The sequence below is a fragment of the Bos indicus x Bos taurus genome, chromosome 10, assembly GCF_003369695.1.
Source record: "Bos indicus x Bos taurus breed Angus x Brahman F1 hybrid chromosome 10, Bos_hybrid_MaternalHap_v2.0, whole genome shotgun sequence".
Classification (NCBI taxonomy): Eukaryota; Metazoa; Chordata; class Mammalia; order Artiodactyla; family Bovidae; genus Bos; species Bos indicus x Bos taurus.
Window position 1 is genome coordinate 97980876 of NC_040085.1, and position 23385 is coordinate 98004260.

Consider the following 23385-nt stretch of genomic DNA (forward strand, 5'->3'; position numbering starts at 1 on the left):
TTAGTTTAGAGTAGGAAATGGCAACCCACTCCGGTATTCTTGCCTGGAGAATCCCGTGGACTGAGGAGCCTTGTGGGCTACAGTCTATGGGGTCGCAAAGAGTTGGGCACGACTGAGTGACTAAGCAACAACAATTATTTAGTTAGTATTCTATCTCTGTTTGCAAAGTGTACAGTTGAAGTCATATAAGTGAATCCTGTTTGAATTCACATAAACTAAATATGTTACTCTGTTGTATTAACTGATGACTTATTTACACTTTGTCCCTTTTGTGTCTTACTAACTTACGCCTTCAGAATCTTCAGGTTCTCTTGTCTTAAAATTTAAAAGTACTACTGTATTCATTAAAGAAAGTCTCTTACCTATTACCAGTCTCTTACTGATTTATGGGATTAGAGCCTGTGAGGAGAGAGAAAGGTTTCTTAAACACAAACTCACTGGTATTCTGTATTTGTCAGGTAAGTATATTCTTATAAAAATCTTGTAGGTAAACAAATATTCTGTGTGTCCTAGTGAAAAAAAGGAGGGGATAAGACAGTATAGATTTAGGTGTTAACTTTTAAAGTGGGAGGAATGTGAGTATCTTCACGTAGTTGGTGCCAATTTGAGGAATTCTAATATGATTTCCTGTTTTCCTTCAAATTGTACTGAGTTGGGTTCCGTTGCTGCAAGCCAAGTTATTTTAATTGAATTTAGATTCAGACATGACTGTTTCCCATGGCTTCCATTCTTGTAGGCTCTAGTATACTTCTTTGTACAGTAAGGGTTTGCCTTTATTTATATTCACAGCATTAATCACCTATTAATTTTTCATTCTAGGTTATTAAAACATCACATTCATTAGTACAGTAATTAGAAAATCAATTATCCTCCTAAGGACCAAAAAATTGGAGAACGACTGTGATATTTAATTTCTTATATTTTAAAAGGTCTGGCTGAAGATTTTGATTTGAGTTTTGTCCCCATGTTAATATTGTTGTAGGGAGGTTTAGACTTATTAAATAGGTGTGTGTCCTGGAACAAGACATTTCTCTGGATCCTAGTGATTTCTACCATCCAGCTAAAAACTAACTGTATTACATTTGGTAGATAGTGGAGAATAAGGTGAAGGATTTGAAGGTGCATTGATATGTACTAAAAACAACTAAAAACAACACAGGCTTTGGGATCACACTGTTTACCTCTTGGGGAATAGCTGAAGAATCTCAAGCAGGTTACTTACCTAGTTGAAACTTAAATTCTAGTCTGAAAGTTTGGACAATAATAGCAACCTTCCAAGGTTTGTCTGGAATTAAATACAGTGCATGCGTGCTCAGTCGTGTATGACTCTCTGGCAACTCTGTGGACTGTAACCTGCCAGACTCCTCTGTCCATTGGATTTCCCAGACAATACTCCAGTATTGGAGTGGGTTGCCATTTCTTCCTCCAGGGGATCTTCTCAACTCAGGGATCAAACTCGTATCTTTTGTGTCTCCTGCATTGGTAGGTGGATTCTTTACCACTGTGCCACCTCAGAAGCCCTTAAGTATGGTTGGAAATGTTAAAGCATCTATTATGGTACAGCACATTCATATCTTAATTTTTTAAAGAAGTCTTTCCAGTTTAGGGCAGGAGAATAGAAATGCCTAGCTCTTTATAAGGCCATTGTTAAGTTTTGCCAAAAGTGAAACTAGTTGTGAAAGTAGAAAGAAGAGAATTCCTGCTTCTTCTTCTTTTTTTTTTTTTTTTTTTACAAATAGTCTCTCTATTATCTTTAGGATAAATTTAGGAAGAACATGTTTAAGGGAAGATTCAGTTCAGTTCAGTTCAATTCAGTCACTCAGTCATGTCCGACTCTTTGCGACCCCATGAATCGTAGCACGCCAGGCCTCCCTGTCCATCACCAACTCCCGGAGTTCACCCAAACTCATGTGCATCGAGTCGGTGATGCCATCCAGCCATCTTACCCTCTGTCGTCTCCTTCTCCTCCTGCCCCCGATCCCTCCCAGCATTAAGGTCTTTTCCAATGAGTCAACTCTTCGAATGAGGTGGCCAAAGTATTGGAGCTTCAGCCTCAGCATCAGTCCTTCCAATGAACACTGAGGACTGATCTCTTTTAGGATGGACTAGTTGGATCTCCTTGCAGTCCAAGGGACTCTCAAGAGTCTTCTCCAACACCACAGTTCAAAAGCATAATTCTTCAGCACTCAGCCTTCTTCACAGTCCAACTCTCACATCCATACATGACCACTGGAAAAACCATAGCCTTGACTAGATAGACCTTTGTTGGCAAAGTAATGTCTCTGCTTTTGAATATACTATCTAGTTTGGTCATAATTTTCCTCCCAAGGAATAAGCATCTTTTAATTTCATGGCTGCAATCACCATCCACAGTGATTTTGGAGCCCAGAAAAATAAAGTCTGACACTGTTTCCACTGTTTCCCCATCTATTTCCCATGAAGTGGTGGGACCAGATGCCATGATCTTTGTTTTCTGAATGTTGAACTTTAAGCCAACTTTTTCACTCTCCACTTTCACTTTCATCAAGAGGCTTTTTAGTTCCTCTTCACTTTCTGCCATAAGGGTGGTGTCATCTGCATATCTGAGGTTATTGATGTTTCTCCTGGCAATTTTGACTCCAGGTTGTGCTTCTTCTAGCCCAGCGTTTCTCATGATGTTCTCTGCATATAAATTAGATAAGCAGGGTGACACAGATCTATTAAAAGACCTTACTGAATTTTGTTCTTTGGTGCTAGTGACCTTTCTCTAGCTGTTTTAACCAAGTGAAAAAGGTTAATAAAGCTCTACAGTAAAACAATCTGACTAAAAATAAAGCTGCATAGTTAATAGAAAGCCTGGCCCTTTGCTTATAAGTGGGAGAATATAACTGAATGTTTGATGAATGCAGAACTTTCATAAGATTTGAGACTGTATCAGTTCAACTTTAAAGAGGAAAAGAACTTCAAAATGTACAGATCATCAGATGAGAGTATAAATTATATGGGAAAGTGTATATAAAATAGAAATTAGAGAGGCTGTGGGCATCCTAATATCACATCTATCCTGAAGATATAAAAAATTAAAGTGTCTTCCAATTTTGCATTTTTAACTAGAGAAAAGTCGTTTTCTGTGAATACTTCTGTTTACCAAACAACCACTGATTTGGTTCTAAAAGAGTTAGATTCTTTAAGTCCTGTAAGAATTTCATCTGAAATAGTTTTAGCAGCATACAGTATCAGTAATTATGATATGAAGTCAGCATAACGTTTGCATCTTCTAAAACTGGTTTGGAATTTGCTTAGTGCAGTTTTACCCAATTATGTTAGTGACCTTGAGAATTAAAAAAAAAAAAAAAACCAGTCGCAGCAGTGTCCTGTGAAAGAAGTTTCTGTAAGCTGAAGTTAATTTAAAATTACTTAAGATTGTCACTTATTTTGGGCTCCAGTTACAATTTTAGGACCTGGCAAAATTCAGTTAAATTTTCTATTTGCTTTATTCAGAGTATGAAGGAGTAAATTTCCCCCCTAATTCGTTTATGGAGACCTACATTTCATAAAGGACTTAAACAAAAGCATCTTGGGTCAAGGATTTGCATAAAATGTTCGTTTCTCTCAATGCAGTTAAATGGATGCTCTTTCAGAAGATGTTTGAGCATGCTTTGGCATTGCCTTTCTTTGGGATTGGAATGAAAACTGACCTTTTCCAGTCCTGTGGACACTGCTGAGTTTTCCACATTTGCTGGCATATTGAGTGCAGCACTTTCACAGCATCATCTTTCAGGATTTGAAATAGCTCAACTGGAATTCCATCACCTCCACTAGCTTTGTTCGTAGTGATGCTTTCTAAGGCCCACTTGACTTCACCTTCCAGGATGTCTGGCTCTAGGTCAGTGATCACACCATCGTGATCATCTGGGCCGTGAAGATCTTTTTTGTACAGTTCTTCTGTGTATTCTTGCCATCTCTTCTTAATATCTTCTGTTTCTGTTAGGTCCATACCATTTCTGTCCTTTATCGAGCCCATCTTTGCATGAAATGTTCCTTTGGTATCTCTAATTTTCTTGAAGAGATCCCTAGTCTTTCCCATTCTGTTGTTTTCCTCTTATTTCTTTGCACTGATTGCTGAAGAAGGCTTTCTTATCTCTTCTTGCTATTCTTTGGAACTCTGCATTCAGATGTTTATATCTTTCCTTTTCTCCTTTGCTTTTTCGCTTCTCTTCTTTTCACAGCTATTTGTAAGGCCTCCCCAGACAGCCATTTTGCTTTTTTGCATTTCTTTTCCATGGGGATGGTCTTGATCCCTGTCTCCTGTACAATATCACGAACCTCCATCCATAGTTCATCTGGCACTCTATCTATCAGATCTAGGCCCTTAAATCTATTTCTCACTTCCACTGTATAATCATAAGGGATTTGATTTAGGTCATACCTGAATGGTTTAGTGGTTTTCCCTACTTTCTTCAATTTAAGTCTGAATTTGGCAGTAAGGAGTTCATGGTCTGAGCCACAGTCAGCTCCTGGTCTTGTTTCTGCTGACTGTATAGAGCTTCTCCATCTTTGGCTGCAAAGAATATAATCAATCTGATTTCGGTGTTGACCATCTGGTGATGTCCATGTGTAGAGTCTTCTCTTGTGTTGTTGGAAGAGGGTGTTTGTTATGACCAGGGCATTTTCTTGGCAAAACTCTATTAGTCTTTGCCCTGCTTCATTCCGTATTCCAAGGCCAAATTTGCCTGTTACTCCAGGTGTTTCTTGACTTCCTACTTTTGCATTCCAGTCCCCTATAATGAAAAGGACATCTTTTTTGGGTGTTAGTTCTAAAAGGTCTTGTAGGTCTTCATAGAACCGTTCAACTTCAGCTTCTTCAGCATTACTGGTTGGGGCATAGACTTGGATTACTGTGATATTGAATGGTTTGTCTTGGAAACGAACAGAGATCATTCTGTCGTTTTTGAGATTGCATCCAAGTACTGCATTTCGGACTCTTTTGTTGACCATGATGGCCACTCCATTTCTTCTGAGGTCTTCCTGCCCGCCGTAGTAGATATAATGGTCATCTGAGTTAAATTCACCCATTCCAGTCCATTTCAGTTCGCTGATTCCTAGAATGTTGACATTCACTCTTGCCATCTCTTGTTTGACCACTTCCAATTTGCCTTGATTCATGGACCTGACATTCCAGGTTCCTATGCAATATTGCTCTTTACAGCATCAGACCTTGCTTCTATCACCAGTCACATCCACAGCTGGGTATTGTTTTTGCTTTGGCTCTATCCCTTCATTCTTTCTGGAGTTATTTCTCTACTGATCTCCAGTAGCATATTGGGCACCTACTGACCTGGGGAGTTTCTCTTTCAGTATCCTATCATTTTGCCTTTTCATATTGTTCATGGGGTTCTCAAGGCAAGAATGCTGAAGTGGTTTGCCATTCCCATCTCCAGTGGACCACATTCTGTCAAATCTCTCCACCATGACCCGCCCATCTTGGGTTGCCCCACGGACATGGCTTAGTTTCATTGAGTTAGACAAGGCTGTGGTCCTAGTGTGATTAGATCGACTAGTTTTCTGTGATTATGGTTTCAGTGTGTTTGCCCCCTGCTGCCCTCTTGCAACACCTACCGTCTTACTTGGGTTTCTCTTACCTTGGGTGTAGGGTATCTCTTCACAGCTGCTCCAGCAAAGCACAGCCATTGCTCCTTACCTTGTACAAGGGGTATCTCCTCACCAAAACCATGTTCAAGCTGGTTTTAGAAAAGCTGGTTTTAGAAAAGGCAGAGGAACCAGAGATCAAATTGCCAACATCCACTGGATCATAGAAAAAGCAAGAGAGTTCCAGAAAAACATCTATTTCTGCTTTATTGACTATGCCAAAGCCTTTGACTGTGTGGATCACAATAAATTGTGGAAAATTCTGAAAGAGATGGGAATACCAGACCACCTGATCTGCCTCTTGAGAAATCTGTATGCAGGTCAGGAAGCAACAGTTAGAACTGGACATGGAACAACAGACTGGTTCCAAATAGGAAAAGGAGTTCGTCAAGGCTGTATATTGTCACCCTGTTTATTTAACTTATATGCAGAGTACATCATGAGAAACGCTGGACTGGAAGAAACACAAACTGGAATCAAGATTGCTGGGAGAAATATCAATAACCTCAGATATGCAGATAACACCACCCTTATGGCAGAAAGTGAAGAGGAACTCAAAAGCCTCTTGATGAAAGTGAAAGTGGAGAGTGAAAAAGTTGGCTTAAAGCTCAACATTCAGAAAACAAAGATCATGGCATCTGGTCCCACCACTTCATGGGAAATAGATGGGGAAACAGTGGAAACAGTGTCAGACTTTATTGTTCTGGGCTCCAAAATCACTGCAGATGGTGACTGCAGCCATGAAATTAAAAGATGCTTACTCTTTGGAAGGAAAGTTATGACCAACCTAGATAGCATATTCAAAAGCAGGGACATTACTTTGCCAACAAAGGTTCGTGTAGTCAAGGCTATGGTTTTTCCTGTGGTCATGTATGGATGTGAGAGTTGGACTGTGAAGAAGGCTGAGTGCCGAAGAATTGATGCTTTTGAACTGTGGTGTTGGAGAAGACTCTTGAGAGTCCCTTGGACTGCAAGGAGATCCAACCAGTCCATTCTGAAGGAGATCAGCCCTGGGATTTCTTTGGAAGGAATGATGCTAAAGCTGAAACTGCAGTACTTTGGCCACCTCATGCGAAGAGTTGACTCATTGGAAAAGACTCTGATGCTGGGGAGGGATTGGGGGCAAGAGAAGAAGGGGACGACAGAGGATGAGATGGCTGGATGGCACCACTGACTTGATGGACATGAGTCTGGGTGAACTCTGGGAGTTGGTGATGGACAGGGAGGCCTGGCGTGCTTCGATTCATGGGGTCGCAAAGAGTCGGACACGACTGAGCGACTGATCTGATCTGATCTGATCAGAAGATGTTCTTGCTTGCAAAGATGATCATAAAGTCATGCCTATTCCCATATGGAAGAAAGTTTGTTATATGAAAAAGCTCGAAGGTTTAGGACCCCCTGAGGCAGTTTTTTTGAGGAAGCTTCAAACAGCCCAAGAGAGAAAGGACTTGAGGATGAGAGTGATGCAGAGGCTTCTTGGAGCAAAAAGATAAGCCAGAGTTCAAAGGGGAAGACTTGAGTTAGGTAAGGCTTCCCTGGTGGCTCAGCTGGTAAAGAATCCACCTGCATGCCAGAGACCTGGGTTTGTACCTGGGTTGGGAAGATACCCTGGAGAAGGGAAGGGCTACCCACTCCAGTATGCTGGCCTGGAGAATTCCATGGACTATCCATGGGGTCGCAAAGAGTTGGACACGACTGAGGGACTTTCACTCACTCACTGAGTTAGGTAAGTGGTGGGGGGGGTGGTGGTAACAGAAGTGGGTAGCTCAGTAGCTTTGGCCCAAGGGAAGGAATATGGGGAGGTGAGCCTAGATAGGTCACCAGAGTCCGTTTTGATGGACCTTCACTGATACGTCAGGGATGTGGGATGTTATCGGCAGAGGGGAGTCACTGAAGTCTTCATGGGAATCAGATAAAGACGTTTCCGATTTAAGAATATCAGCATGACCACAATGTTCTGGGTAAATTTAGGGTAGGAAGAAATTGTGGGCAGTTGTTTTAGGATGAGATGGCAAAACTGAGTGAAGGGCTCTCTCTCTCCCGCGTGCGTGTGCTCTTTCTCTTTCTCTCTCACTCTCCCTCTCTCTCCTGCTACCTTCTAAATAAAATAGAGCTGTAACACTGATTTGCTTAAGAGCCGTAACACGGTTTGTCCAAGACCCGAGAGCTGTGATGCACCGAGGGCTTTAATGTCCGTCGCTCCAAATCTTTGTTGTGACGAGACAAAGAACCGAGGAACATACAGGGTGCCATGCTGCTGCTGCTGCTGCTGCGGCTAAGTCGCTTCAGTTGTGTCCGACTCTGTGCGACCCCATAGACGGTAGCCCACCAGGCTCCCCCGTCCCTGGGATTCTCCAGGCAAGAACACTGGAGTGGGTTGCCATTTCCTTCTCCAATGCATGAAAGTGAGAAGTGAAAGTGAAGTCACTCAGTCATGTCCGACTCTTAGCGATCCCATGGACTGCAGCCCACCAGGCTCCTCCATCCATGGGATTTTCCAGGCAAGAGTACTGGAGTGGGGTGCCATTGCCTTCTCCAATGGTGCCATGACTCGGGTTTAACCTGGCTGAAAAAACCTCCACATGGAAGAGGCCAAGCACAGCAGGAGCCCAGCTCAGCGAAGCTCCCGCGCTAGAAGTGGAAGGCTACGAAACCCAGCGCAGGGGAAGGCCCATTATGCTGGACACCGGGACAGCGAAAAACGAATTCAGCAGAAAGCTCATGCGGCCCAGTCTCAGATTCCAGAAGACCTCTGGTTAAGGTAAGAGGTCCTCGCTCCTATGGCTGGAGGGGCCTTTACAATCTCTCGTTTCTTGTTTCCTCGAACCTCCGGCGAACAGGCGGGTGGCAGGGGGCACAATTGAGGGACTCTGTGGAGAGGCTACTCCTCAGCATGTCCCAAAGGCGCTATCTGCTGAGCCCCAGTATCTGTTACCCAAGCTGGTGGGGGTTCTTCTGTCCTTTGTCTTCTCTGTGCCAAGAATCAGACCAATGAAACTGTGAGCACTGCTCAGCTATTTAGCAAATTTTCTGGCGGGCTATGAAGGGGATTCCTTGGCACATTTTTCCCACTGCTTTTTCCTCCTGTCCTTCAGCTCTCCCAGGACTCAAGCCCGGCCAAAACTAATGAAACTCAGGCTCTGATGTCTCATTGCAAAAATTCATTGAGAGACAAAGTGATAAGAGGTGGATTTATTAGGATCCAGAGAGAAGCCTGGTGGCTCAGACGGTAAAGCGTCTGCCTGCAATGTGGGAGACCCAGGTTCTATTCCTGGGTTGGGAAGATCCCCTGGAGAAGGAAATGGCAATCCACTCCAGCACTCTTGCCTGGAAAATCCCATGGACAGAGGAGCCTGATAGGTTATAGTCCGTGGGGTCGCAAAGAGTTGGACACGAATGAGTGACTTCACTTCACTTTACATCACCTGTAATTGCCTAAGATAAGATTCACCTGGAGAGCTTTTAAGTATTGCAGATTTTCATCCGCGAGTGGTCACCCCAGTAGGGCTGGCATCTGACAGGGAATTGATCATTTTAAAAATAGCTCCATGCGGTTTTATCTCCAGATGGCTGGGGAAATGCTGAATATTCATTGGAAGGACTGATGCTGAAGCTCCAAAACTTTGGCTACCTGATGGGAAGACCTAACTCATTGGAATTGACCCTGATGCTGGGAGTGATTGAAGGCAAAAGGAGAAGGGGGTTGCAGAGGATGAGATGATTAGATAACATCACCAACTCAATGGACATGAATTTGAGCAAACTGCGGGAGATAGCAAAAGACGGGATCTTTACTGGCTGTAGTGTATGTTGTCCCAAAGAGCTGGACGCAACTTAGGGACAGAACACCACCACCACCACCTAGAGGAGGCAGGTGCTGCTTGCTTCCCCTTTTGGTCCTGCTTACAAGTATGAACCCTGCTACTAATATGAACCCAGCAGTTCCTGGAAGAGGGTCCCTGCTCACTTCAGGTCTTCTTAGTCAAAGTGCCTTCACATCTCTCCGAACGTCAACTTCCCTAATTGAAAAAGGTTTGAGAGTGTCACTTTACCGTGCTATCTCAATCTGTCCTCAGCCTGTCACAGGCCCAGGCATAGAATGCTGGTCTAGGGGCGCTTTTCTTCTGGGAGCTGGCGGGTTCGACACACAGAGCCCTAGCCCCAAGACCCTCAGTGCCCGCGATGATTCTGGGTCTTGCCGTATCGTGGACTACAACTCCCAGCATACTCCAGCCCCGCCCTCATCCTGCCAGGTCTCGCGTGAAGTGACGCCGCCTCGGGAGAGTTTATCAGGGAGGCTGCCGGCGGCTGGTATCCTGTTCTCCCTCCCAGCTTGGCGTCTGGGACCTTCTGTGTCGTTACAGGCACAGCGCCGCTCACACCATGGCTTGGATCCGGACTGCGCAACAACCTTTCGAGAGACGTGGGTCTTTGGAGCCTCTTTAGTCCCAGGCCGCAGGCAGCTCCGCGGCGGCGGCGGACGGAAAGGTAACTGGAGGATCCGGGCCTGGCCCCCCCGGGGGCTCGGGCTCCGCTGTTTAGGAGGGGCCTGGCCCCCATCCCCCGCCAGGCCCGGGCCTGGGGCCTTGTGGTGCCCTCACTCAGGCTGGCTTACTCAGGCTCGGAGCTTGGCTGGACCGCTCTGTGCAGCTTTCGCTCCGCCTTCTGGCGGCGGGGCGGGGCGGGGGTGGGGGTGGGGGGTGTCCTCCCACCGCGGGGTTCCTCAGCGATGACGCCCCCGCGGCCCCGGCACCGGGCCTCGCCTCTACCAAGCCGGCCTAGTCCTGGACCACCCCTGCTCGCCTTCAGCTCCCCAGCCTCCTACTTGCCTTGCCCCGGGGAACCTTCATCTTAAGCCAGCCCCTGCCCCTAGTCTCCGTAACCTTTCTTAGCCTCGCCGGGTGGAAGAGGCGGTTGAGTCAGCCCAGGCCTTTCGCGTCTGGGTGGCGTTGTCTTGCATCTGGTAAAGGAGAAGTCAGCGCTCTGCGGGCCGCGGGGAGGGCCGGGCCCCGGGATGAAAGGGGAGGTGGCCTTGTCGGAACGCTCCCTGGGCTCCGAGGTTGACGGAACTTTGGCTTCTGCGATGCTCTTTAACTTTGCCGTCTGAGCTTCATCAGGATGGGGGGGTGGGTCGGGGGCAATGTAGCAAGTTGAAAGCAAATAACGGCTCCCTCAGAGCTTTGTTTGAACTCCTCGGTGAAATGGGGCTGAAATCTGCCTTACAAGATGGGCCACTTATCTGTGACCTTGGACAAGTCACTTCTCCTTTTTCGTTTCTTCTAAAGTGTGAATAAACAATGGACTGCTGCGAGGGTTAAAACACAAGATAAGCGTTGTCTGAATGTCGGTCAGTACTAGCAACAAGGAATGAATTTATTGACTTGATCCCTAGCCCCTTGCCGTGGGTCAGGTTATTTTGACCCTGAGCCCTAATTTACTGAAAACTGAAATGAGTATAGTATCTCTTTTTAGGTTGTTATGGCAAAGACATGAAACACAGGGAGATGTTTGGCAGACTCTGCAGGGCTGTGCCAACGCTGGTTGTTTGTTTTTCTCAGAACCTCTGGGATGGATGGACTCTTCCTGAGCAGCTTTGCTAATTTGCAGCAGCTGGACGATGTTCCTCATTAATACCTGCCTGTAGGCATAATCGTCACATCATCTCTCTCTGGTAAGGGGACCTTTTCACTGTGCATAGTGTCTTTGTCATATCACGGGTGTTAAGATCAGTGACGGGTGCGCTGAATCCTTTGACTTTATCCTTTTTTTTTCTCCCTTGGCATGTTTGTCGCTCATTGGCTCTTTGACGTGTTAAAGCCATAAAACTGTGCCTGTTGAAAGAACAGCATTGGAGCTAGTCTTTGGTGTTCGCTGTAAGAAAATACCCTTTGTTATTTTTATTAGGTGGCGGGGAACTCAGCTCAAAGTCTGTGTAGGAAAAGCGCCTGGATCCCAGTCTTTCAATGGCTTCGAGACAACCAGAAGTGCCCGGTAAACTTAGTTCTTTTTGATAAAGTTATGTTTTACCCTTTAAGGTTTTAAACTAGACAGAAACCACTTTTTCTGGACCAGATGTTAGTAGTTACTCTCTGCCATTTAGACTTACTATTTAAATGATGCCAATCTATTATCTTATTAATATAATCCTAGTAAATGATTAGTATTATCTTATTATCACATTAAATTTTATCTTATTAACCCACCCAGGGTGTGAACCCAGCATCTAACTTGAAAGAGTACCCTTATTGCACTTAAGGGTATGACAAATTTGTCACTTTCTTATGTATCAAATCAAAATTCAGAAAAGTTCTTGTACCAAAATGACTTAAACTCACCCCTTTTATTGGTGAGGAGGAGGTAGGAGATTGGGAGGAATGAAAGTCAAAGCAAAAAAGACACCAGCCTGATTTCAAGGCAACTTGAACTTAGTTATGAGAATATTCAGTGCAACATTTAGTGAGTCCTGGGTTCTTTACCGGGTGGTAATTTCTGGGTTAGTGAAGTCATTGATCCTTCCCTGGACTGTTTTAGTGGGAGGGGTTAGTGATTTTAAAAGTCTGAATCACTCAATGTTTAAAACAAATTTAAAATCTGTCCGTTACCATCCTGGCTGCTCTGGGCCTTCGTTGTGGTGCGGGCTGCTCTCTCCAGTGCGGCACCTGCAGGCCTGCCTTGGTAGCTGCGGCCCGGGTTCTCTAGCTAAGGCCCCGTAATGTGTGGGATCTTAGTTCCTGGCTAGGGGTTGAACCCGCGTCCCCTGCACTGGAAGGTGGGTTCTTAACCACTGGACCACCCGGGAAGTCCCTGAATCAATTTTTGATTCTCAGTATAGATGATAGTGCCTGTCTCTCAGGGTTACTGTGAAGATCAAACATAAAATAAATGAAAATTGTGAAACAAAAGTTAATACTGAGTAGTTACTTACTGCCCAGAAAAATTTTTGTTTTCTATTTATGGGAATATGTGTGAAAGTCGCTCAGTCGTGTCCAACACTTTGCAACAGACTATGGAATTCTCCAGGCCAGAATACTGGAGTGGGTAGCCATTCCCTTCTCCAGGGGATCTTCCCAACCCAGGGATCCAATCCAGGTCTCCCGCATTGCAGGCAGATTCTTTTCCAGCTGAGCCACTAGGAAATATATTTCCTCATAAATACTACCTGACTTTATTATTTTTAGGAAGGCTATTGGGATGTCTCTAAGATGTTTGTGAAATTGCTCCCAAATTAAGTGGAGGGATAGGAGTCTCCCTTCTGTCTTTCGATACGATTCATCCTGAGTCTCAGACTTCCATCAGCTTGTGCTTCAGTTTGTCTTTCGCTGTGGTTGTGCTGACCGTAAACTCCCTGTGGGCGTCTGGGCCCCAGGGTTGCATGCACCAGGTTGCTGCTTGTGGGGTGGGTTGCATGGAGGGTGTGACTGCTGGCTGATTTCACCTCACACTTGCTAGTGGGCTGTTGTTTTTAACTGTTCTGTGCCTCAGTTTCCCAGGCTGGAAAAGGGGAAGAATATCTGCTTAATGAGGATTAGAAAAGATGAGGGATGTGTGCTTGACAAGGAAGGGTACTTGGTGATTGTCATTTGCTTACGTGTTTGTTTTGATTGAGATAATCCACATACCATACAACTCAGCCATTTTAAAGTGAACAGGTCAGTAGCGATTTTTAGTGTAGTGACAAAGTTGTGCAACCATCACCACTAATTCCAGAATATCTTCCTCACCCCCAAAAGGAAGCCTTGTTCCTGCAGTAGTCAGGCCTTATTCCCGCTGTGGCTCCTCCCTCCACCCAGCTCCAGGCAACTACTAATCCTTTCTATGGATTTGTTGGTAATTGTTACAAATCGTGATAATAAGGGTAACTGCTTGTCCCCCTCTGTTTACATAGAATGTCTTTGCTGGTTTGGGACTCAACTGCCACACAGGTTGATGTCTTGGAGAGAGTGGTTGTGTAATTGTAGCAAAAGGAAAATGTCAGCCTGAAGGCAGGATCTGGCATTAGTCCTGTTTGGAAAGGATCCGCAAACAAAGTGAACTTTGCTCCCTGGTCTGGCAGAGCTGAGCGCGCCCGTGAAGTGGGAGCCTGCGTCAGGGTGGGGCGTTCCAGTGGGCGGGAATAGCAGGGTCAGCTGGCAGTGCTTTGAGAGACGATTGTCAGTAGCTTCTGGATGGACGTTGCCTCTGCTCTTTTGAGTCATAGGAAACATTTGAGACTGTTTTGGACGCTGCTGGACACCCAGCGTGTCGGGCATGTCATTGCTCTTGTTTTCTGAGGAGATGTAGGAAAGGCAGGATTTGCCACCTCTGAGCCTTCATTTACTCATCTATAGTATAAAATGGGAACAAGACTTCATGTTTTTTTGTGGGGGGGTGCGGGCCATGAGGGTTGTGGAATCTTAGTTCCCCGACCCTGGATTGAACCCGGGGCCTCAGCAGTGAAAGTGCCGAGTCCTAACCACTGGACTGCCAGGGAATTCCTAAGACTTCACATCCTCAGTTTCGCCTGAGTTGAGATGCTTGGGATTGCCACGGGGGCGCTTCTGTGGCCTAAAGAATACAAGCTTTGAAATCAGGTGGGTTTGGGTTTTGATTCCTTACTGCACTTTGAAGTTATGTGACCTGGCTCAGGTAAATTGAATTGTTTGATTTGCTAATCCATAAAGATGGATTAGGGCTGCTGTGTGGGTGAAGTGGAGAATCCAAAGTGGCAGGCCGAGAGGAAGGGCTTTGTCCTGTTTGCTTACCTTGCCTGGGTTAGCTCTTCCAGAACCAGCTGCTTTTGCTTTGTCCCAGAAGAAGTGTTTCAGAGCCTTCCTGCCTACAGACGAATTAATTTAAAGCTACCAGTATGTTCAGCTGGTGATCCCATCCTCACCGGTGTCTCTGTTCTTAGCTCTTGAGCCTAGTGGGCCTCTAGGCAAGATGTCCCTGCCCATCGGGATGTACCGCCGGGCATTCAGCTATGATGATGCCCTCGAGGACCCTACGCCCATGACTCCTCCTCCATCGGACATGGGCAGCATCCCTTGGAAGCCAGTGATTCCAGAGCGCAAGTATCAGGACCTCGCCAAGGTATCTGACCCTGCCGAGTGCTGCTGGCAGGCCCCACCCCTTCCTTTTCCTTCCTCTGCTCCCAAAACTGCCGGTGGCTCCCGGCACCCAGCGAATGGGGCACCCGCTCATCTCTGTACGTGGTACTGTTCTCTGTGGGGTTGGTAGGCCTCTTTTCCTTTCTCACTCAGAACTAGAATGGCCATGTCTTCTCCCATTACCCGCCCTTGCCATTTCCACAGCATTAAGTCCAAGCTCCGTAGTCTTGGTCTGGCTTTGCATGATCCTGGTCCTCTGAACACCATGCCCCCCACATGCCGTGATCCAGCCTTGCCACTTACTAAGATTTCTTGTACTTAATAGGGTGTTTGATGCCTCTGAGTCTTTGCTTGTCACTGCTCTGATTGCCTGGAATAGTCCCAGTCCCCGTCCTGTCGTTCTGTTCCATCTGCCTGACAAATGGCATCTTTTGAGTCTTAGCTCGATCTCAGTCTTTTCTGTGATCTTTCTCTGTCCTCCCAGGAAACTGTTCCCCTGCTTTTCAGGTCTCCGGTGTCCTCGACCCTGTCAGCACCCCTGCTGTGTTAGGCACCCTCCGTTAGCATCCTGGGGGCAGGGCCGCGTCTGATCTGCACCCCTCTGCAGCATCTGGTACAGGGCGTGGCAGATGTGCTGCGCCACTCCTCGTGCGGTCCTGTCTCGGGCACCGGTCCCGTGGCGACCCCGGGGAGCTGCCTCCTCGCCGGCCCTCCTGCCGCAGGCACACGCGCCGCTCTGCGCTCGCAGCCCTCTGTGCAGCTGGGCTCACGGTTCTTACATGCTGGCTGCAGGCATGTCACTGGAGCCTCTGCTTCCTGACTGTCTCTCACCTCTGACTTCCCACGACCAAGGTGCCAGAAAGGTGGTCGCGCTGCCTGAATGAGCTAGGCCTGCCCAGTTCGGTGGCTCCTCCTCACCTGCACCTGCAGTCGAGCTGCAGTGTGGTCGTATGACAGCTCGGGTCCTGAGGGCAGGTAAAGCCCCCGTGTAAGCGGCCCTGGGGGTGAGCCCCGAACAGCCTGTGCCCCGCCGTGAGCCTGGCCTCACCCCCGAGCCAGCGTCTCATGTGAGAGATGACAATACTTTTGTCACGGAGCTGCTGTGGGGATTAAAGAAGAGACAGCGGGGAGGCTTGTCCAGTCTTCTGTGTGGAGCCGATGCTGTGACTGCGGCTCCCAGCCCACCTCTCTCAGTAGAGCCGTGTCTGAGCCTTCCTTTCTAATGGGGGTGCCCCGCTCACCCACGCCCGCCCCGTCAGGCTCTCAGAATGGGGCGCCTCTTGCTGTCGCCATGAAGGATCCCCTGCAGCTCCAGGGCACGTTCCCCCACATTAGCCATCTACCAAAATCTGACCCAGTCAGTTGTTGAGATGGAAGCGCTCTGTGTAAAAAGTGCTGGCAGTACCAGCAGAGAAGGGCCCTGGCAGCCTGCCTGTGGCGCCGAAGCAGCAGGCTCCCAGGACTGGAGCAGGAAATAAGGGCGGCTCCTGATGGGGCTTGGGGCTTGGATGGCGGCCCACCACCCTCTGCACCTGTGAAGGCTCCCGCTTGCTTCATGAGGCAAAGAACGTGCGTCCAGTCTTCGGCTGTGCCCCAGCTGGGACAGCTGACGTTTGGAACAGCCGCTGTCCACGGGGAGCCCAGCCCGACTCTGCGTGCATGCTTCCGCTGGTCCTAACTCTCTACGCCCTAGGCATCCGCATCCCCACCCGCAGCTGTCTTCCCAAGTGAGGAAGCAGAGGTTTATTTAGGTTTTACTTGAGTTAGTTAGATCGTAGCTGAGAAGTTTAAATCCTATTTTGTAACAGGGATACAACATTTCAGTACTCCCTTCTTCTCCCCTCCTTTCTGACCATCTTTCCTCTCAGCTCCTTTGGAGAAGCAGAGAATAAAGAGGAAGCCCACTTCTCTGCTTCCAGTCAGAGCTGAGCACCGTGTCAGGTGCTGAGCTGAGGGAAGGCAGCATGCTCCAGCTCGCTCGCATGAAAGATGAGGCGCTATGGAGACTTTCTGGTCTGTTTTAAAAGACCATTATTGGACCTTTAGAGCCATGGCCCAGAAAGTGTGGTCTCGGAACCTGCAGCATCAGCATCACTTGGGGGTTTGTTGGAAATAACGTTCTTGAACCCTGACTCAGACCTCCTGAATCCCCTCTGGGTGGGGCCCAGCAGTCTGTTCAATAAGCCCTCTGGTGGATGCTGGCAGGATGTCGGCAGAGTTCCAGAACTACTTAGTAGATGCAGTGGTTCATCATGCAAAAGCAGGGATGGTGCTCGGGACACAGTCAACGCTTAGTAATAGGCGTCTGCATCCTTAGGGCCTTGGTAATATAGTGTATTGGACACAGTCTGGGACGACAATAAAGCCTAGAGCTTCAGATTCTGGCTCTCCCACAAGTATATAAATACAGACTCTTTGTATCAAGTCATACGTGCTGTCTCTGTGCATCTAACCAGGTGGGGATGACAGCCCCCTTCACGTGTTTCCTCATGGATCTGATGGCTCCCGAAGGGGGGCTGAGGCTGTGACTCCCGTGTCTGCTCACGTACCCCGTCCCCTCTTGAGCAGGTGGAGGAGGGAGAGCCCAGCGTCTCCCCGCCTGCCCCGGCCCCGCCGCCGGCCACTGACAGTGCAGAGAAGGCCCCTGTGGTGAAGGCCAAAGCGACCCATGTCATCATGAGCTCTTTGATCACAAGTAAGCCTCTGCGCCCTCGGAATAGAGTCAAGTGGGGCGGGGGAGAGCTGAGTCCCCGCATCAGCTGCCAGGGGCTCTGCACGCCCGCCTGCCTCAGCCTGTCCTCAGCGAGCCCCGCCAAAGCCAGCCTGGCTGCCCAGGCGGCACCAGTGCTGAAGCTCCATTGAGGCGGGAGGTTGACCCAGTGCTCAGCATCGTGGTTCATTCAGGGCACTACCGCCGCTCTGTTGCTACAGCCTTGCTTTCCCCTGTCCATCAGTGTGGCCTGGGGCAAGTTGTCTTAACTGTGGCAGCTGTTTCCCCTCCATGAGGTGGGGGATCTGGCCGGCAGTAAGTGGCAGGGTTAGATAGCACAGTGTCAGGGGCCAGGGGCTGATGCCACTGCCGTCTCAGGCTCTGCTAGAGGAGGAGACCCACGGAGCCATCGCCCACCTGCCCCGCACTTACTTTTTTAAATTAAATGGCTCAGAGTTGTTCCTTTCCCTGGACCTTGAGGCACCAGTCTTTAGTCTTAAGAATATGTGATTTATGGTCCTGATAAAACTAGAAACAAGATAGCCTGAATTTAAAAAATCCTAACAAGTTATCTGAACTCAGTGGTTCTGGAGGGTCCTTCTAGTTGCTGTGGGAAGTTAACAGTCACTAGATACAGAGTCCTGCTTGTCAGCAGCAGCCTCTGCCAGGGCAGGGCATGTTGGAAGTCAGAAGCCCTTGTTCATGTGCTCTGGGAGGGCGTCAGTTAGTCTTGGGCAATTCCTGAAGAACTCACCTAGGAACCAGAAGTTCAAACTCTTACCTGGACTTTTTTCTTATTCACACAGAAATGCAGTGTTTGAATCAGCAGCTACTACTTGTATTTTGCAACCTTGAGAATGTGTCCTGGCAGTGTTAAGAAGCTCAGTCATTGTTCTTTCTGTGCAGTAGAACTTCTTTATTGAAAATACAGGTTACCAACAGCATAAAACATCATAGAACCCCAGTATATATTATTATCACTCAGATACTTATTTGGCTTAGTTATGTCCACCTGTAAGCATATTTTTATATAATTGCAGGTATAATAAACCATTTTATTTTTTTAGTTAATACTGCCATGAACTTTTAATGTTGCTATAATCTTAAATTTTTTTTTTTAAGCCGCATTTAAATTAGTGTATTGTATTCACAAAGAAGTCCTTTCCTGCTTTTAAAATTTTAAGGTGACTACCTGGCAAGACTGGAAAACATCCTCATACATTTAGTGTGTGTGTGTTTTCCCTTGCTTCTGTTTCTGATGGAAATAAACTAGCCCCTTCGAAGGGGAAGAACTCAGTCCTGAAGGACCTGTGGCGTCTGCATTTTGGTCCACAGCTGCCGCATTCTCACCCATGAGGGGTGTATTATGTAGAGTGTACAGATGAAGCAGGAATTCCGCTGTCATCCAAGGCATCACTGACACTGATGATGAGATAATCAGATGCTGTGCCAGGCCCCGTGGCGGGCAGCTACGCACACCGTTGGAAGCACTGAGTCAGTAGACCTTGGCCAGTTCAAGGCACCTTATTCTCTCTGGTTCGGATCTTACCGCTACCCTGGTGCCGTCTGGCCTAAACGTGGCTTGGTTTCTCTTTGGGCAAAGGTCTTAGAGAGGGTGGTGAGTCTCTCCGAGAAAGCTTTGTATTGGAGAGCTTGCACTGTTTCTGAATGTCAGCTGCCTTCTCCGTGTTGCATTTCTAAATATTAATACAGACAGTGTCCTGGGGTACAAGTGAGGACAGTAAGGAGTGCTTCCCTGGAGGCTCCCCGGCTGTCTCTCTAGCTTGTGTCAGGGAGGCTTCCTTCTGCTCAGAGGGGCTTTGTGGGAGATTCAGAATTGCTGCTATGCCGCCTGTCTGGGGGATGCCCTCTCAGACTGCCGGTGTGAGCTCTTGCTCCCGGGGAGAACGGTAGCTATCTGTTGATCTCCCCCAGGTTGCGATGGGAGGGGGGATGGCCATGACTATCATCTCCTCTGTCCCCAGAACAGACCCAGGAGAGCATTCAGCGTTTTGAGCAACAGGCAGGGCTGCGAGATGCTGGCTACACCCCCCACAAGGGCCTTACCACTGAGGAGACCAAGTATCTTCGAGTGGCGGAAGCACTCCACGTAAGCTTGTTCTTAGGAACTGAACACAAACCTCGTCATTTACAGCCTGAGCGTGGCTGTGGTCCAGGAGCTCCCAGCTCAGCTAGTTGGGGGTTGAGGAGAGGGGTGGGAAGAGGCTTGAATGAGGAATTGAGAGCTTGTTTAGTCCCCCTCCAGGGTGGTCGCACTTTAGCTGAAAGGTCCGGGGCTCTCAACCTCATTGTTTCTGCTTATCTGCCTATAAAGCTTGGGTTGGAGGGTCAAATGAGATTCTGGGCTGATCGTGTGAGCATGTGATGAACAACAGAGCCAACACGGGTCACTCTGTGTACTAGTGGGTGACCGAGGGTGAGAAAGGAGAGTTGGGAACCTCAACAGAGGTAACGCTGGGTGGGAAGGAGTGCCAGGTTCTAATTTAATTTTTAAAAAATTAAAATAGGGTAGAATTGGGATGTTCTTGCTCTTTCATTTTTAAAATTGGAATGGATAAAGAATTTTCGGTAAGGCTTTTGTTGTTTAGTCACTAAGTCATGTCCGAATCTTGGCAACCCCATGGACTGTAGCCCACCAGGCTCCTCTGTCCATGGGATTTCCCAGGAAAGAGTACTGGAGTGGGTTATCATTTTCAGTTTCTCCAGAGCATCTTCCCGAGCCAGGGATTGAACCCACATCTCCTGCACTGGCGGGCAGATTGTCATTGAGCCACCTGGGAAGCCCCTTCAGTAAGGTTAATAATGACCAAATAATTGTATCAATAAAATAGTTTTAAGTGATTTTCTTTCAGGGACTATCACTTTATAATTAATGCTGCTTTTATCAAGCACTCATATTGACTTCATCTTACTAATCCTCTGACATAGACACTATTATCTGTATATTGTAAATGAAGAAACAGGGGTTTAGGGTTATGTATTTAAACATCCACAGTATCTGAACTCAAATCTCTGGATACCCTAGTCCCTGTGGATTCTTTCTCATATTCCAAAATCTTCTGAGAATCTGGCTCCTGAAGGGGCGTACTCAGAGGCATGTTATACAGTATACAGACAGAGGAATAATGTAGTGTTCGTGGCCTGTGGCAGAGATACAAGACCCTGTAGACGATGGTCGCATTTTGTAATGAGTGTCCCAGATGACTTTTGCACACTACACATAAAACTATGCTGTGGGGGAGTCAGGGTTAGCTTGGTGTTCAGCTGAAGCTCTCAGACAAGACAGATGCTTCTGGAGAGGAGCACTGTCAACCTTTGACACTGAGAACTTTCCAGGGTGTCATTCTGAATTCAGTTGCCCAGTTCACTCCATGTACCCATGGGACTGCATCTGGCACATCCTCTGCATCCTGGCCATAGGAGTAGAACATGAGGATGGCTGAGATGCCAGCTCACACAGTTTCCCGTGCTGAGGATGGAGAGGATTCACACGTGGGCACTTAAGCGTAGCCTGGGCATTGGCATCCTAGCCACGGGGCATGGAGACGTGTGGAAGCCATGGCCCAGGAGCAGTGAGACAAGCAGGCTTGTCTCCCCGGGGAAAGTGCTGGTCTGTGGTTAGGCGTCTGTTTACTGCACCCAGAGCACCGGGTGGCTGGGTATGGGCGGGCGAGGTTCACAGAGGGAGCGTTGAGCTGGAGAGAGTGGCGTGCCGAGGCAGGAGGGGTGCTGAGGGCCCACTGCGGGGCTTTTGGCTCCTCCACTTACTGGCTGTAAATGTGCGGACGTCAGAAGCTCTGGTGTGAAGTTAGTACAGAGGTGTTTGAGATGTATTTGATGAAAACATGTTTTTAAAAGACGGCCTTTTACCTAGCATGGCAGAGCCTGAAGAATATCTGGCCTGTGATCCAGATGGTGCACCTGTTAACATTTCCTTTTCCTGAAGTTAGTGTGAAGCAGGTTGTTTACACCCTAACTAGCTGTTTTGTATCTGCTCTGACTTTTACAAAGTCTCTCTTCTTAACCCATGTGAGCAGAAACTAAAGCTCCAGAGTGGAGAGACAGCAAGAGAGGAGAGGCAGCCGGCGTCCACGCAGTCCACCCCGAGCAGCAGCCCCCAGGCCTCCCCTAAGCAGAAGAGCAGGTGAGCACCTCAGCGGGCCCAGCAGCCAGGGGCTCAGCCCGAGGCTTCCGAGTCAGGGGCAGGAGCTGGCGGTCCCTGGCCTCAGCAGGGAACACTTCTAGAGCTGGAGCAAAAGGATGTGTTACCTGGCATTTTATCCTTTCTCTTCCAGAGGCTGGTTCACTTCTGGTTCTGCCACAGCCTTACCTGGCCCCAGCCTTAGCACCATGGATTCTGGAAGCGGGGATAAAGACAGAAGCTCGGCCGATAAATGGAGCCTCTTTGGACCAAGATCCCTCCAGAAGTCTGAGTCAGGTAAGGCACCCTCTTCACTAAAGAAAGCAGCGTGGCGGGCATTTGACCATGTATGCTGGTAACTGCCGACAGATCTTGAAATCATCTGCTCTGTGGTTTACTTCTGCAGGAGGCTTTGCCATCCAAGCCTACAAAGGAGCCCAGAAACCTTCTCCAATGGAAGTGATGCGCGCACAAGCCACCCGAAGGGCGGAGGAGCCAGCAACGTTCAAGCCGCCCAAGATGGATATCCCAGTTATGGAAGGGACGAAACAGCTGCCACGGGCCCACAGCCTCAAACCCCGGGACTTGAATGTTCTCACACCCACTGGCTTCTAGAGCTTTCTGTCCTGGGGACTCTGCATCAAGGGTATCGAGCCCAGCTCCCTTTACCTTGGCTCTGACATAGGAAAAGTTTTGTCTTTGTGAAAATCAAACTGAGGCTAGATGGAGACATAATTGGTTTTTGCGAAACATTAGTGCACAGCTTGTCCTTGTGTGGAAAAGCCGTTTTGTATTGCTTTAACGTTAGACTAAACTTGAGCAGTGGTATATGGGGACCTCCCCAAAACTTGGACCACTGCTTACTAGGTGACTGTCTGCGTTGTTCCAAAACCAAGGCTTCAGGATTCCTTCACCGTGTCCAGGTGCGCGTGGGGACCATGGCGTGGGGATGTCCGCGGACTAATGCAGGCGACTTCGGCCCTCACAGCTGTGCTGGCGCCGGTCTGGTCAGTCAGGGAACCCAAGGCCTGCTTGAGATCTGGGTACAGCTAGGAGCCAGCCCCGGCAGGGACCCCCGGTTTGTGCTGGCACCGGCATCTCCTCACGTCCTGGGGGACCTCGTGGGCCCCTGTGTCCCACAGCCAGCCCTTGCTGTGGTACCTCTGGGGCCTGTGCTGTGGGAGGGGTGCTTCTCTTCTGCGTGTCACAGAACAAACACTAGTCTTAACACAGCCTTTGTTGCACTTTAAAGTGACATTAATTTAGCTTCCATTTGGTTGAAAACTTCCTAAAGGAGAAAATTCAGTCTACTGGCTTGCTATAGATAAATGGATGTTAAACTTTTTAAAAGAGGTGGCAACTGCAGTTCGAATATAGTCTGGAGGTTCATGTGAAACTAGTGTCACTCTATTTTGATTTTCTTGTTCAGGCTAGGGCTTGAAAATGTTTTTCCTGGGAGACAGGAGAATTAAAAAATTTCTGTATGCAATCATTTTCCCCTCAAATGAGCCTCCTACCTCTGTACACATACCTCGCTGAGGAGAGGAACCGGGGAGGCCACTCTCATTTCTCTTCACTGCACACGTGCAGCCACCGTCTTGAGCGCTGTCTCCCGTCCCTGCTGTCTTTTGCTTTGGACGGTATTGTGTCTACACAAGGAGTCGAGCTGACCTTCCCCCAGAGACCCTGGAGTCTCAAATGATCAGAATTAATTTATTCGTGTCTTCCGTTATGCTTGTATCTCTTACTTGTTTTGACAATAAAAATCCTTACTACTTTCTCAAATATAGATGGAGGTT

The 23385-nt window shown here is 47.9% G+C and overlaps 1 protein-coding gene across 4 annotated transcripts; it reads left to right on the forward strand.

Annotated features, from left to right (window-relative positions):
* Positions 1 to 9898: 9898 nt before the first annotated feature.
* KIAA1191 (KIAA1191 ortholog) lies at positions 9899 to 23375 on the forward strand. 4 transcript variants are annotated; one of them, XM_027552647.1, is made up of 9 exons: positions 9899 to 10116; positions 11187 to 11299; positions 11533 to 11619; positions 14519 to 14697; positions 17280 to 17409; positions 19410 to 19534; positions 21483 to 21589; positions 21741 to 21883; positions 21993 to 23375. In XM_027552647.1, exons 3-9 carry the CDS (start codon positions 11592 to 11594, stop codon positions 22199 to 22201), a joined length of 921 nt encoding a protein of 306 aa, XP_027408448.1. In that variant the 5' UTR covers positions 9899 to 10116; positions 11187 to 11299; positions 11533 to 11591; the 3' UTR covers positions 22202 to 23375. The 4 variants fall into 4 exon arrangements, with proteins under 4 accessions (XP_027408448.1, XP_027408450.1, XP_027408451.1 ...); XM_027552649.1 differs by having other exon boundaries at positions 17283 to 17409; XM_027552648.1 differs by lacking the exon at positions 9899 to 10116 and adding an exon at positions 10374 to 10591.
* Positions 23376 to 23385: the final 10 nt, after the last annotated feature.